This window comes from Nicotiana attenuata, chromosome 2, assembly GCF_001879085.1.
Source record: "Nicotiana attenuata strain UT chromosome 2, NIATTr2, whole genome shotgun sequence".
Classification (NCBI taxonomy): Eukaryota; Viridiplantae; Streptophyta; class Magnoliopsida; order Solanales; family Solanaceae; genus Nicotiana; species Nicotiana attenuata.
Window position 1 is genome coordinate 22,938,533 of NC_031990.1, and position 12,946 is coordinate 22,951,478.

Below are 12,946 nucleotides of genomic sequence, written 5' to 3' on the forward strand. Positions count from 1 at the left end.
TGCAATCTCCTACATGTTGAGTAGGGCCAATACTATCGCCCAAGTTATTGCAACATCTCTAATGAGTTGATTTGGGTTACACTTACTTTGACGTTTCAATGAATGTTAACTAGTCATTCTAATTTAGACAGATTAAACGAGTTACGTATTTATGAGTCATTACTATTTATATCCAGACAAAAGGTACTTATATAATTATTCTTTTGTTATGATTTCTAAAAAAGTCAAACAATTTTGGATTAATAGGACTTTAAGTTGGAAGGTTGCTTAATTTGTGGATTATATTAACTTGTTCTTGGGAAGATCATATGTTCTTGACTGCACTTCCTTGCTTCATTACTGTACCATCAGTTTAAATATGAATTTAGTTATATACACTGAAAGCGCAAAGATAGTGTGAGTAACCAAATACATAATTCTTGAGATCGCGTTTTAACTTAGGTGTATTAGAATGAATAGGACGGAAAGTAGTTAAGATTCAGGCTTAGTTGATTGATTCATTTTCAAGTCCTGCTGTTTAATATAAGGGTAGCTCGATGTACGAAGCATCCCGCATTTATGCAGGACTCGGGGAGGGCCGCACTCAGAGGCGGATCCAGAATTTTTACGCGACGGAGGCACATTATTCTGCTCAACCAGTGCCCCCTAAAGGCTATTAGTGTTCAGGGTGTCAACTGCTTTAAATTAATCATTTTTAAGGTATATATATATATATATATACATATACAAGATTTCATCCGAAGTTTACGGGGTCCGGTGACCCCTCACCCATACACATGGGTCCGCCTCTGGCCGCACTCCAAGGAGTGTAATGTAGGCAGCCTACCTTGATGCAAGCATTAATTGTTGATTCACTTGGCTCGAACCTGTGATCTATAGATCACACGAACACAACTTTACCGTTGTTGCTTAATATAAGTAAGGAGTTTAATTGCTAGAGTTAAGAAGAAAAGTTGAATTGCAATTGCTAGAGTTATAAAGAAAAGTTGAATTGCAAACTCTATGCTCCTGATGTCTAACAAAGCTCATGAGCCATTACTTCATTTAACATCAATATAAATTAGTGACATTTTCAATCCTAACTAAAGTGAAAGTTCTCTTTACAACAGCCTAGAAATTCCGATACAAATTTTCACTCAACAACTCTCTTTTCTTGCTTGCCTTAGCAATGGTTAAGGTTATAATCCGAAAAGTTAAGCCAAACCGACGAGCTTCTCACTGACTTCCCATACTTTACGCGCTTTCTCTACATCACTAGCTTCTTCAGACAACTGGTTCTCAAATGAAGCTGAATCTTTGTTCCAGCTCCAGTACACACCTGATTTAGTCAGGCTTGGATCACTTACAACCTGCAAAAGATAAATAAAACAACAACTTAAGTTAACTAATTAGAAACCGATAGCGAGATGTTCGTCAATCAACTACGTCTCAGTCCAAAACTAGTCAGCTTAATCTACAGTTGAAAAAAATCAGGAATTTCGCTAAGGATGTTCAAGAGTTAGTATATATACAGTCAAACCTCTCCGTAACAACCTCATTTGTTATGATATATTTTGGTTGCTATAGTGAACTGCTGTTATAGAGGACATATATTATAACATAACATAATAATCGGTTCCGAGAAAAACTTGGCGTTTATAGTGAATGACTGTTATATGGGGACGTTGTTATAGAGAGTCTGACTGTATATGTACAAAAAGCAATAATATTTGACCTATATACACAGTATAATTTTCAGGCGAAGGGTGGTTATCTGAGTCATCTAGATTAATTCCGTTCTATTCAAGCCCAAAACTGAATTAGAATAAATGCATCCGTCAATCAGCTATTTCTCAATCCCAAACTAGTCAATGGCGAAGTCAACAATTTCTCTAAGAGTGCTCATATGTGTGAAAGTGATATTTGATGAAGGGAGCCTTGGAGCAACGGTAAAGTTGTTTCCGTGTAGGTCATGGGTTCGAGCCGGGAAAGCAGCCACTAGTTCTTGCATTAAGGAAGGCTGTCTACATCACACCCCTTGAGGTACGGCCCTACCCCGGATCCTATATGAATGCGGGATGCTTTGTGCACCTGACTGTCTTGTCTTGTGTGAAAGTGATATTTGACCGATATAAATAATTTCCGGCAAGGGTGTTCAACTGATCAGCCTTCAGCAGGCCGTAAGTCAGTCCCTACTTAGCTATATGAATCATCTATATTCATTCTGTTCTACTCAGGTCCAAAACTAAGAGTTAGATAAATGCATCTTATTTTTGACAAGGTTTGCTGTTATTATTTTTATTAGTACTAATAATTATTGTTACCTGAGCAAGTCGTTTTCCAGCTTCTGTCTCAGAGACAAATCCCTTAGTAATATACTTCTGGAATGGAGGGAAAAGGAGCCTAAACAAAGGGATATGTTCTCTGAATAGCCCTGTTGTTGCAATGCAGCCAGGGTAAAGAGAGGCAAATGTAATGCCAGTTTCTTCGTGGTATCGACGATGGAATTCTTGCATAGTGAGCATGTTACAGACCTTGCTGTCTTTGTATGCTTTTGCACCGTCAAATTCCCCACCATCGATCATCGCTGAGCTGTTAATTCCATTCAAACCCCCGGCCATACCCCTCAAGTCACCGAGATTCGCCTTTGGAGGTACATTTCCAGCCAAAGTATTTGTGTTCCCTGTCATGTGATTTTAGTCATGAAAAGTTAGTCTCCCACTAAAAAGAGTACAAAGAAGTCTATATACAAGAGAGATCCCTTAATATCCATTTAAGAAAATAGATGAATAGATAAGGCGGAACCAGCTAAAAGAGATCGTATTTCACTAAAACAAGAAGAACGAAAGTGGCTTCGACAAAGACGGGCTTCTATCTAGATTAGCTTCTTAGTAAAGGATAAGGCAATAAGCAAGCAGGGTCTGATGTAGAGTGGCGTTACTAGGTTCATCTGAACCCAGTACTTTCGACACACAACATAAATTTTTGTGTAAAAGTTCTTTAAATTTGCAGAAAATGATAGGTTTCAACCAACGAGATCAATGCTAAAAGTTGAACGGATAGACTTTAAATTCTGGATCCGCCTCTGTAAGCAAGGGCATAGCAGATATGTGAGAGCGCTATTGCGCTTATGGGAAACTATTGTAATACTCAATGTGCTAAGTGTTTCAGTTACCTGTAATTGAACCAACAATTATGAGTCTTTTTGAAGGGTAATCAGATTGCTTCAAGTCATCAAGCAACAATCTTGAAAGAAGGAAATGTCCAAGATGATTTGTGCCAACACTAATCTCAAATCCTTCAGCTGTAAATGAAGGCTCTTTAGCAGTAGGTTGGTAGACAGCTGCATTGGCAACCAATACATCAAGAGGGCGACCGGACCTCCTGAAGTTATTGACAAACTGGCGAACGCTGTCAAGCGACGCGAGGTCTAAATGCATGATGGTGTAATTCTCCTTAGGCATACCAACTGATTTTGCAGCTTTCTCAGCTTTTAGAAAGTCCCTACAAGCCATAATTACATGCCATTTTCCGGTCTCGGATAGTGCTTTTGCTGTGGCTAGGCCTAATCCTGAAGAGGCTCCAGTGATTATTACACACCCTTTTCTTAAGGTTTTCTTTCCTGCTGGAGAATTAGTGGTTACACCTGGAGATGCAACCATTGTTGCCCTTACTGCTGCATTGGACAATCTTCTTTGGCTCTGTGAGAAATCAAATATCAGTAAAATTCACTTATTTTCACACAAGGACACTAGGAGTGACTAACATGATTTTTAACATTGAATAATACTCCTTTCATTCCAATGTTTATGAGTCTTTTTTTCTATGTTGAGACGCTACAAAATATTTGACGATTCTTTTTTTCTTTTAAATGACCAAGAATCGGTGAGGATCAGTGACGCACGGTTCAAAACTCGGTGGATAATGTATCCGCCCCTCTACCTTTCTTCCCTTAAATACTAGGATTTTGATTGCAGCAGGATTCAAACCCGTGACATGCGTCTAATCACACATCACGCACTGCGCTCTTACCACTGGACCAAAGCCCTGAGGCAAAATATTTGACAATTCTACTTCTATACATTTTTCAAAAATTGTCCAAATTCATTAAGTTGCTCATATTTAGCCATTAGAAGGGGAGCCTTGGAGCAACTGTAAAGTTATCTCCATGTAACTTATAGGTCACGAGTTCGAGCCGTGGAAGCAGCTACTAATGGTTGCATTAGGCTGTCTACATCACACCCTCCTTGGAGTGCGACACTTCCCTGGACCTTGCGTTAACGCAAGATACCTTGTGCACTAGGCTGCCCTTTTTGCTCATATTTAGCCATTATTGTGATGTTTGCTCTGTCAAACTAACTCTTCAATCACTACTTTAATACCTTGTTCCACCACCACTGTTGTAATATATATGTGTCAAATTAACATCTTAAAATCCCAATGAACAAAATATCTTCACATAGAAATTAGAATGAAATTGAGCTAGAGAGTATAAATGTGCTACATTTGGTACCTTGACTTTGAATGAACAAGAGCCAAAATCAGATTTAGTATAGTCAGAGAGAGAAACTCCAAAAAGACTAGAATTCTTCAAATTTGCACTAGCTTTGCCCTGCAAGATTACAAAATGAGCAAAAGAAAGAATCAGTAATGTAGCTTCAGATTCCAATTGCAGACTAAAATACAAGCAAAGCAATGTATTATGTTGCTCGGACTCTCCAAAAATACGGTCGCACCTGCGTCAAATCCTCCAAAAGTTCCACATGTGCACTATTTTTGGAGGATCCGGCACGACACTATTTTTGAAGAATCCCAGCAACATGCTTTCGTGACGGAAAATATTACCTCTTTGGAAATGGAGAAAGTAGAAGGAACCAAAGCAGCAGCTTGAAGAGCCATGAAAATATTCAAGAAAATAAAAGGGGTTGGTCTAAAGTCAGCTAAAGATATTAAAACAAGTGTTTGAACTACTGATATTGGCAAAGTTTTGGTCAGTTATATATACAGTGGAAATGATGGCTGTAACAGTGATTTGAGACAAAATAATAATGTTATTTTGGATATGAAAGTAGGGGTTGGATAAGATAGTTTTTTATGGAAGTATCTGCCAAATCAATTTTTAGCCCAATCAGAATTCAAAGTTCAGATTTTCTCTGATATTTTTGGAACTTTTTTCTCATTGGATGTATATAAGAAAAAGGATATTTTATTTTGGCTCTCTGCCCAAAGCAATCTACTTCCGTAGGTATGGGCTTCAGCATGGAAAATCTGAAGACAAAAGATAGCTAACTCTCCATGCATTTGGGATAATATTTTTAGGAATGTTCAATAAAATGCTTCTTAAAAATTAAAATAATATGCTTTTCTTTTGTTTTAAATTTAGAAGGGGTTTTCTGGAAGACAATTTTACTTGAATAGATAGTTACAAAATACAAAACCATAAAATTATAACTAGAGGTATCAGGTTTGAGTCCTGAGAATAGAAAAAATCATGGTCGAGAGCTCTTTCCTTTTAAATGCCTTTACTCGGCACGAGTTCAAAAATAATCCGTGCTCCATTATGAGTACCAAACACTTGGTGAAAAACCAAAGAAAAAAGGTTTTGTTTGGTTGTAACTTCATTAAGAAAAGCACTTTCGTGGTTTTTTCTTGCTTTTGAAAAATAGCATTGTCACAGCTAAACAAATTCGATTTTATAAAATAAAACTATTTAGCTTATAATATTAAACTGAGACAAGCCTAAATGGACCAACTTGAACTTATTTGGGATTGATGCATAGTATCACACCTCACAAACTCATTATCTAGCGCTTCTATAAAATCTCACTCAATTTTTTATACTAATCTTTACTATAATAACAATAATTACGCTTCAGTCTCAGACAAATCGGGATGGACAAGAGAGAGGCAAGGATGTCAATGTTGAAGAAACTCTTACAAATACATTTTCCACATCTACTCATAGATGAACTTCAAGTACAACAGAAACCATTCATTCTTAGCTTCACTGACTTTATGCATACAAAGCCTGCTTGAGTGATTTATCAAAGAATTGTGTTTCAATTAAATGGACAATGAAATTACAAGATTTTCAACTCTACAATTGCTGATTACAGAAAAAAACTAATAGTATATTTTTCTAACAAAGCTGTACCTTCTTTTTTTCCTTTTCATTATACTATCCTCAGATCATGATAGATCTTTCCTCTTTCTTTTTGCCCTACTTTTCTCCCTTCACAATGCCTAGTCAGGCAGGGTCCTTATCTGAGTCTTTGATACAAAAGAAAGAAAAATTGCTTATAATACATATCTCACCAATATCTGTACAAATTTCGACAATTTGGCTGTAGCTGTGTATTGTGGCATCTCGACCAACACACCCAAGACGTTCTTGCTTTGGGCATGGGTCATGCTAATCTTCTCTGTATTATTCCAATCATCGCGAAGACTTCCATTTTGGCTCTAAAACCGGATTGGTAAGCCAAAATTTTGGAAAGTCCTGATTTTCCCTCGGTGGCTTGCAGTTACAATGACCAAACCCCAGCAAGACTTTGTTTGATTTAAACCACTGGAAAAGTCAATACTAGAATCTGTACTCACTCGAGGACTACTACGATATTTACTAGCTAGAAGAAGTTTTTCCTCTGCCCATGTTGCTGAGATTCTATCAAAAAAGTAGTTGTTCGTGGCACTAGATATTGTTCCATGAAGAGGGCTGTTACTACAGCCAGAAGTCAATGGCGAGCACTCGTTACCATTCTCTTCAACAGGTGAAGGTGGATGGTTAGCAGTGGAAACCTCATCGAGACCAACATGATCACTTTGTTCCCCCGAAGATGTACTTTGAAATCTCCAAGTGTCCGACATGCCAGGCCAAGGAATGGCTACTGAAACATCTTGAGAATGAAAATGCTCATAAGACTGTGTAATAGTAACACCTTTATTCCTGCTTGGTCGAGAGTCGTTTTCGTGTTTCCAGATATAGACATTTGAATCTTCGCTGGCACAGACCACATATCTAGCATCAGCTGTCATAGAGGCTGAGATATGCCTACTTGTATTGCGAAAACCTGTCATAGTTCGTGCTAACTCAATGATGAGGAAGAGTACACGAAACTAAAAATGAAAATTGTGCATAATAGAAAAACATGCACACACAATTCCTAAAGAGCTAAAAGTTCAAGCAGTGGAAACGATTGTTTAGCAGCACAAAGAAAGGAGAAATAGCATAAGGTTCAGACTCCTCAAAAAAGATCAACTCACACAGTATAAACAACTTAATATCTTATTCATAAGATATCTCGTATAATAGCAAAGCATTCCCGTACTTTATATAAAGTTATATATATGACATAAACCCACAAAATCAAACCAAATACCCATCAATCTATACTTCTCGGTCATAGGTATAGTCAAAGCACCCAAGGTAAGTTGACCAAATTCGGTGTGGATCCCACACTCATGTCGTGCTGACAGGGGTGCGGCAAGGATTTTGAAGAGTCCGTGCAACATAGACTAATGGTCAAGTCAACCAAAGTTGAAACCTTAATCAGTTCTAACATAGCAGTATCGATGCAACCTACAAACTTTACAAGCTTCACAAGGTAATATAGCAGTTAATGTACCTTTGAACTTGTGAACAAGATCAGCACCATCAACAACCCGAATTCTTGAGTCTGCAGATGTTATAAGCACTTGTGATGTACTTCCTGGCACAAACTGTTCATTAAGAAATACCAGTCACTAATTAATTCACAAGTTGAAGACCCCAAACTTACTTGGACTGCTTCATCCATTAAAAATATTGACCTACTTCCGATTTTGGATTGTCCCAAAGTGTGTTCACTTTCCTAAAACGAAAACTTTTTCCTACACTTTTCAATATTTTAGTACACAATATGTATGTGAGACACACTTCTATACTGAAGAAAAGTTCAACTCTTTCAAAATTTAATTTTATCCCAAATACATTGACCAAATTCAGTTTAATATAATATAAACGTCAATTTTTTCGGGAGCAAATTTTAGCTCCTAATCTACAACACTAGAATGTGCAAACACCTCTTTGTCCGTGTACCCGACTACCTATTTTTTTACCCAGTATTTATTATTATTTTTTTAAAGGTAACATATTATTATTTAATATTTTTGTTCTTTTATTTAGCTTGAAAGAACCTTGATAAATTATTTACTTGACCTTTTAGAATACAAAACTACAGTAAAAATTTAAAAGTCGGATAAAGATATGCACAGATATAGCATATGCAAAGTAACTTTTTAATACAACAAAAGTACGTATAGATGAACTTGCAAAGATAAGCTCCAGCATCAGCAATCAATTAAAATTACTGTACCTGGAAACCAGTAATTTTCCTCTGATGAGTCTTCTTTTTCTTATTCTGCAGATTGATTTTCGCTTTTTGCTGCAATTTATTATCTGAAAGCAGAGAAGTATAAAGTATTAACATGTGGAGTACATAACTTTCCTCTGCAGAAGAAGATGGGAATAAAGAGGGGACAGCAAAGGCACAATAAGTCAAACCTGATGTGTTATACAAATGACAGCTCCCCTTGTACGACCCAACAAATGCACCCTTGACAAAAAAAGTTACAAAAACACATTTGAAACTTAAACTGTAAAATATGCATATCCAGGACATTTGGTTTTCGCCTTATAATAGGATTGGCATAACATCAGAACAAGATCTATGTTCAGCGGACTCTAACCTGACCATCTGGTGTGTAGCAAGCAGCAGTGACCATCTCATGCAGATCGTTCCAATCAACAACTTGCCGCTCCGGAATGCTCCATATGCGAACCTTAGAATCTAGGGACCCACTGATGAAGTATCTATCATCAACAGGGTTAAACTGGATGCAGGTTACTGAATCAAGGCAAGGAAATCAAGAAAACATTGCAATCAGCCAATTAGTGAAAAAGTTCCAATGTATGCATTCATCTATTAACATGTTCATTTCTAGGCTATACACTACAATGTCCTCCTTTCTACAGAATCTTTTGACTGAAACGAAGAACATTGAACTCTGAAACTGGCCTGGGGAGTACACCGATGAAAAAATAAGAGTTCAGGTCACATACCATAGTCACTGTGCGAGAAGATCTTCAAACAAGATTTGCTAGAAAGTTCCCAAAGCCGCACTGTTTTGTCCATTGATGATGAGAGCAATTGCTGGAAAAGGGAAGTGGGAGGAAGACAATTAACGAGATGCATCCAGGAAAAATTACCACAAAATAGAGCTCACTTAATCAATGTAGGAACTTATGGGGCATCTGGACACAAATTTTTGAGGAGAACTATTACAAGAAATTCTTAGGGGTTACCACTCATCAATATTTTTTTAAATGTACTGAAAATGTTACTAATAAAGAATATCAAACAGCGATTACAATGGATGAGTAGTACAACTCCAACAATATGTCTCTTAGTACACTAGCTACATGTGATAGAACTAAGGAAATTAACAATCTACTTCCTGTACATTTTCATTTGTATACCAAAAGGCTAAGAGAGCTAAACAGCTATGCTTTAAGGTACAAATACTTTCTCTTTTGCCTTCAGAATATTTCTAATTTCTTTCCTTCCACACAGTCCACCATATAGCCGCTGGTATGGTGCTCCACAATTTTTTGTCGCCTTTTTGTAGTCCTTTTCTATTCCAACAATGTGTCGGATGTATGCACCATCTGACTTCAAGCAAATTTTAAAAACATGTACCATATATGGATTGTGATTCTGCAGTGGATGAATTAAGTGTTTTGCGTCTTCATAATCTTCTTCACACATTACACGTCAGTTGCAAATGGTCATACCTCTTATTTGAAGATTGTGTTGGGTCAACCAAGCCTCTGGCCACTACCATGAAAAACGCTCTACCTTGTAAGGTACTTTATTTCTCCATATCAATTTTCATGGCCACATTAGTTCTTGTTTTCTACTTTGAGACAATACTTTATACCCAGACATTACTAAGAAAAGGCCATCCTTACGTTCCTTCCGTAATAACCTATTTGGTATTGTTTGCTGCCTTGAAGCTATCTATAGCTATCTATCATCATCTGCATGAAGCTGCTCATAATCTCCATTTCCCAATCATTGCACCTTTGTGCTGAAAATGGTAGGGAATTCATCTTCGAGGGTGTATGTACTCACCATATTTCTTTCCAAATTAAAATTGTCCACCATCACCTAAAAGTGTTTTCTGAGAACATATTCCATAAGTTTCTGATATATTTCCAATGCCCAACTCCATAAGAATGACTTGGTGTTACTGTCATCCAAAAAAATTTCCATCTTGTACTTCTCTATGGTCACCAGCCTCCACAATGTCTCCTCCTCAATTCAAGATCTCCATAACCACTTCAAAAGGAGACTGTTATTGTGTCTCCTCAGATTTCTGAATCGCTTCTTTCTCAGTCATCAGTACTTAACAAAAGCTCAGAGGAATTTTGTATAAAATCATTATATGATGTAACAGGTGCAGCATCTAGGACTATAAAACTGCATCCTGAAAATATTCTAGAAACCAAAGGGCATAGAAGCAGGTGATTTGCCTGTTAAAGACTAAATCTGCCAGATTGTAACGAACAATTCAACAAAACATGATTCTTCTGTCAGATGAAACTCTATGAAAAAAGAGCACAAATATCAACAAATCAATCAACTAATCCTAACACCTTAATGCAAAATAAGTTGGTATCAACTTCACAAATATTCTGTATCCACTATGTTATATTCAGGTCATAACTATTATCCCATAAAACAGTTAGATATATAAGAAAAAAATTAAGAAGGGCAGCTAACCTCCGACTTGGACCACGAGAGGTCAAGCACATCATCCAAATGGCCCTCAAATGAACAGATAGGCTTTTCTGAAAGCGCAAAAACAGTCTCGGGAACCAAAACATGGTCAAAGCCTATTGATTTTCGACTTATAGATGACCTTCCTCTTCTTTTCTTCTCAAAATGACCATTAAAATTTGGCGACATAGTAGATGGCTCTGGAGATCCAGTAGCCGAAAACAATAGATTCAAATTCCCGTCTTCTCGTTTATCCAACAATAGTTCACCTTTTCTCTCTGATGATGTAACCTTCCTAACATGTATGACGCGGTCCTCACCAGCACTAGCAAGATATTTTCCATCCAAACTAAATTGAATAGTCCAAATAGATCCATTGTGTGCTTGTATCTCTTGGCTCTTATAAAGAGCAGTAAGTTCTTTGCTAGATTTTCCATACTGTCGAACCCTAACTCTTTCAGGTCCATTAACGGAACCATCCTGACTATCATCCGTCGCAGAGCTTGACCTTTGGCCACCTTTCTCAGAAGACGTGTCCCTCTCGTCACTACTTCGCCGCTCCTTATGACCTGTTACCGAGCTAGCCACATTTCTAATGCTCTTTAGCCAGCTTCCCCTTTTCTTAGTCTTAAGCCCAGCTCCAGCAATCCCATTCATGTTATCCAAATTATCATTATTATTATTATTATTATTGTTCCCGTCTTCCACATTCTGTCGTCTCATCAATTCCTGAACAATTGGTGAAGTTCCAACACACATATCAAATTCTTCCATAGTCAACTGCTTACCTGTACTAACTTCCTTAAGTTTGTTCCACATCCCGTCCTCCCTCACTTCATTGACCACAAACTTCTTCCCATTATCCAGATCTTTTATCGTGCACGCGGTCTCCTCAATTTCAACATCTCCATTTGATTCCAAATCATCGCCCTCCTCCTCTACCTCGCCATTTTCCAACAAATTACAGCTGTCATTGTCCCTCGAATCAGCTCTAATCGTCACCACTGCAGATCCATTGCCATTATGTAATTGATCCACATTTCCATTATTATGTACAACTATACTATCACTCACATTAACACAAAGAATTTCATTATTTTTTTGAACTAAAGAACAAGAAGGAAAACTAGCGGAATTGGAATCGCCATCTAATTTTGATCGAACGATCCTAGAAACACTACATTTACTACTACTATTACTACTGCTAGTTTGGCACTTCAAATTAAGTGATGAAACCGATCTGTAGCTAAGACCCATTTGACGAAAAAGACGAAAACGACGTTCTTCAATAGAGGAAGGTTCAGAGATCCAAACATCATAGTTGTTTAAAACGCCCATTGGGAATTTAGGGACTGATTTCAGTGGGTCTAAAATGGCATAATTGGGTGACCCCAAGTTGAACCTAGGATCTCTATCCTCGTCTTCGTCTTCCGAAGGCGAAGAAGAAGAGGAACAAGAAGTGTGTGTAGAAGAGAGTAAACGATCAAGAGAGTCGTGAAAGTAGTCGTTCTCTTCGTATTCTTCTCTGCTGGTTTTGCTCATTCTTCTCCTCCTACGTTTGGAGGCAGCATTCCCATGAAAATGCGTCGTAGTCACCTCAAAGACTGAGATCCAGCTATAAACTTAGCTCACAGTAATGCGTACAAAGTATCTCTGCGTGTATAAATATGAGTCTTGTGAGTGTGTGGGAAAACGGGGAGATTGTGGGGTTAGCTTTAGGAACTCAGATCCGATGATGGGTTTAGAGAGAGAGAGAGTGTGTGCGTGTGTGTGTGAGAGAGAGAGAGGGATACTGAAGCCCTATGCAGGGGGAAGTGAAGAAGAAAGAGAAATGACTCAATAAGACCAAAGGAAAAAAGACAGAAAGAAATGAAGAAAAACAATAAGTGCTCCATTTAAATGGGGACAAGTTCCAAATCTTTAATTTTTTATTTATTTTTTTTTAGTTTTTCACTTGGTTTCCGGTATCCCGTATTAAAATCGACTATATCCAGATTCGCACCGTGTAAGCGCTCCATTCGGAGAGAACCACTTCCTGCCAAGAATTTTTTCATACCTAGGGCTCGAACCCAAGACCTCTGGTTAAGAGAAAATGAGTCTCATCCACGGTACCATATCATTTCGTGGCTATGAATTTTTTTTAAGTC

General features: G+C 37.7%; 2 protein-coding genes across 2 annotated transcripts; both read right to left on the reverse strand.

The window, feature by feature from the left end:
* Positions 969-4,987, reverse strand: LOC109205360 (protochlorophyllide reductase-like). Its single transcript, XM_019368074.1, has 5 exons — positions 4,825-4,987; positions 4,493-4,591; positions 3,155-3,680; positions 2,304-2,662; positions 969-1,349 (listed from the first exon to the last, which is right to left on the reverse strand). Exons 1-5 carry the CDS (start codon positions 4,876-4,878, stop codon positions 1,194-1,196), a joined length of 1,194 nt encoding a protein of 397 aa, XP_019223619.1. The 5' UTR covers positions 4,879-4,987; the 3' UTR covers positions 969-1,193.
* LOC109205369 (WD repeat-containing protein 44-like) lies at positions 5,896-12,658 on the reverse strand. Its single transcript, XM_019368082.1, has 7 exons — positions 10,803-12,658; positions 9,080-9,170; positions 8,707-8,864; positions 8,522-8,573; positions 8,334-8,416; positions 7,605-7,698; positions 5,896-7,049 (listed from the first exon to the last, which is right to left on the reverse strand). Exons 1-7 carry the CDS (start codon positions 12,339-12,341, stop codon positions 6,442-6,444), a joined length of 2,625 nt encoding a protein of 874 aa, XP_019223627.1. The 5' UTR covers positions 12,342-12,658; the 3' UTR covers positions 5,896-6,441.

Coding starts and splice junctions, on each gene's coding strand:
- LOC109205369 (XM_019368082.1), bottom strand. CDS start 12,341: ATGAGCAAAACCAGCAGAGAAGAATACGAAGAGAACGACTACTTTCAC. Junction 8,865..9,079: donor CTTCTCGCACAGTGACTATG/GTATGTGACCTG, acceptor GCCTTGATTCAG/TAACCTGCATCCAGTTTAAC. Junction 7,699..8,333: donor GGAAAATTACTGGTTTCCAG/GTACAGTAATTT, acceptor CTTAATGAACAG/TTTGTGCCAGGAAGTACATC.
- LOC109205360 (XM_019368074.1), bottom strand. CDS start 4,878: ATGGCTCTTCAAGCTGCTGCTTTGGTTCCTTCTACTTTCTCCATTTCC. Junction 4,592..4,824: donor CTTTCTCCATTTCCAAAGAG/GTAATATTTTCC, acceptor GTAATCTTGCAG/GGCAAAGCTAGTGCAAATTT. Junction 1,350..2,303: donor CTGGAAAACGACTTGCTCAG/GTAACAATAATT, acceptor TATCTTTTGCAG/GTTGTAAGTGATCCAAGCCT.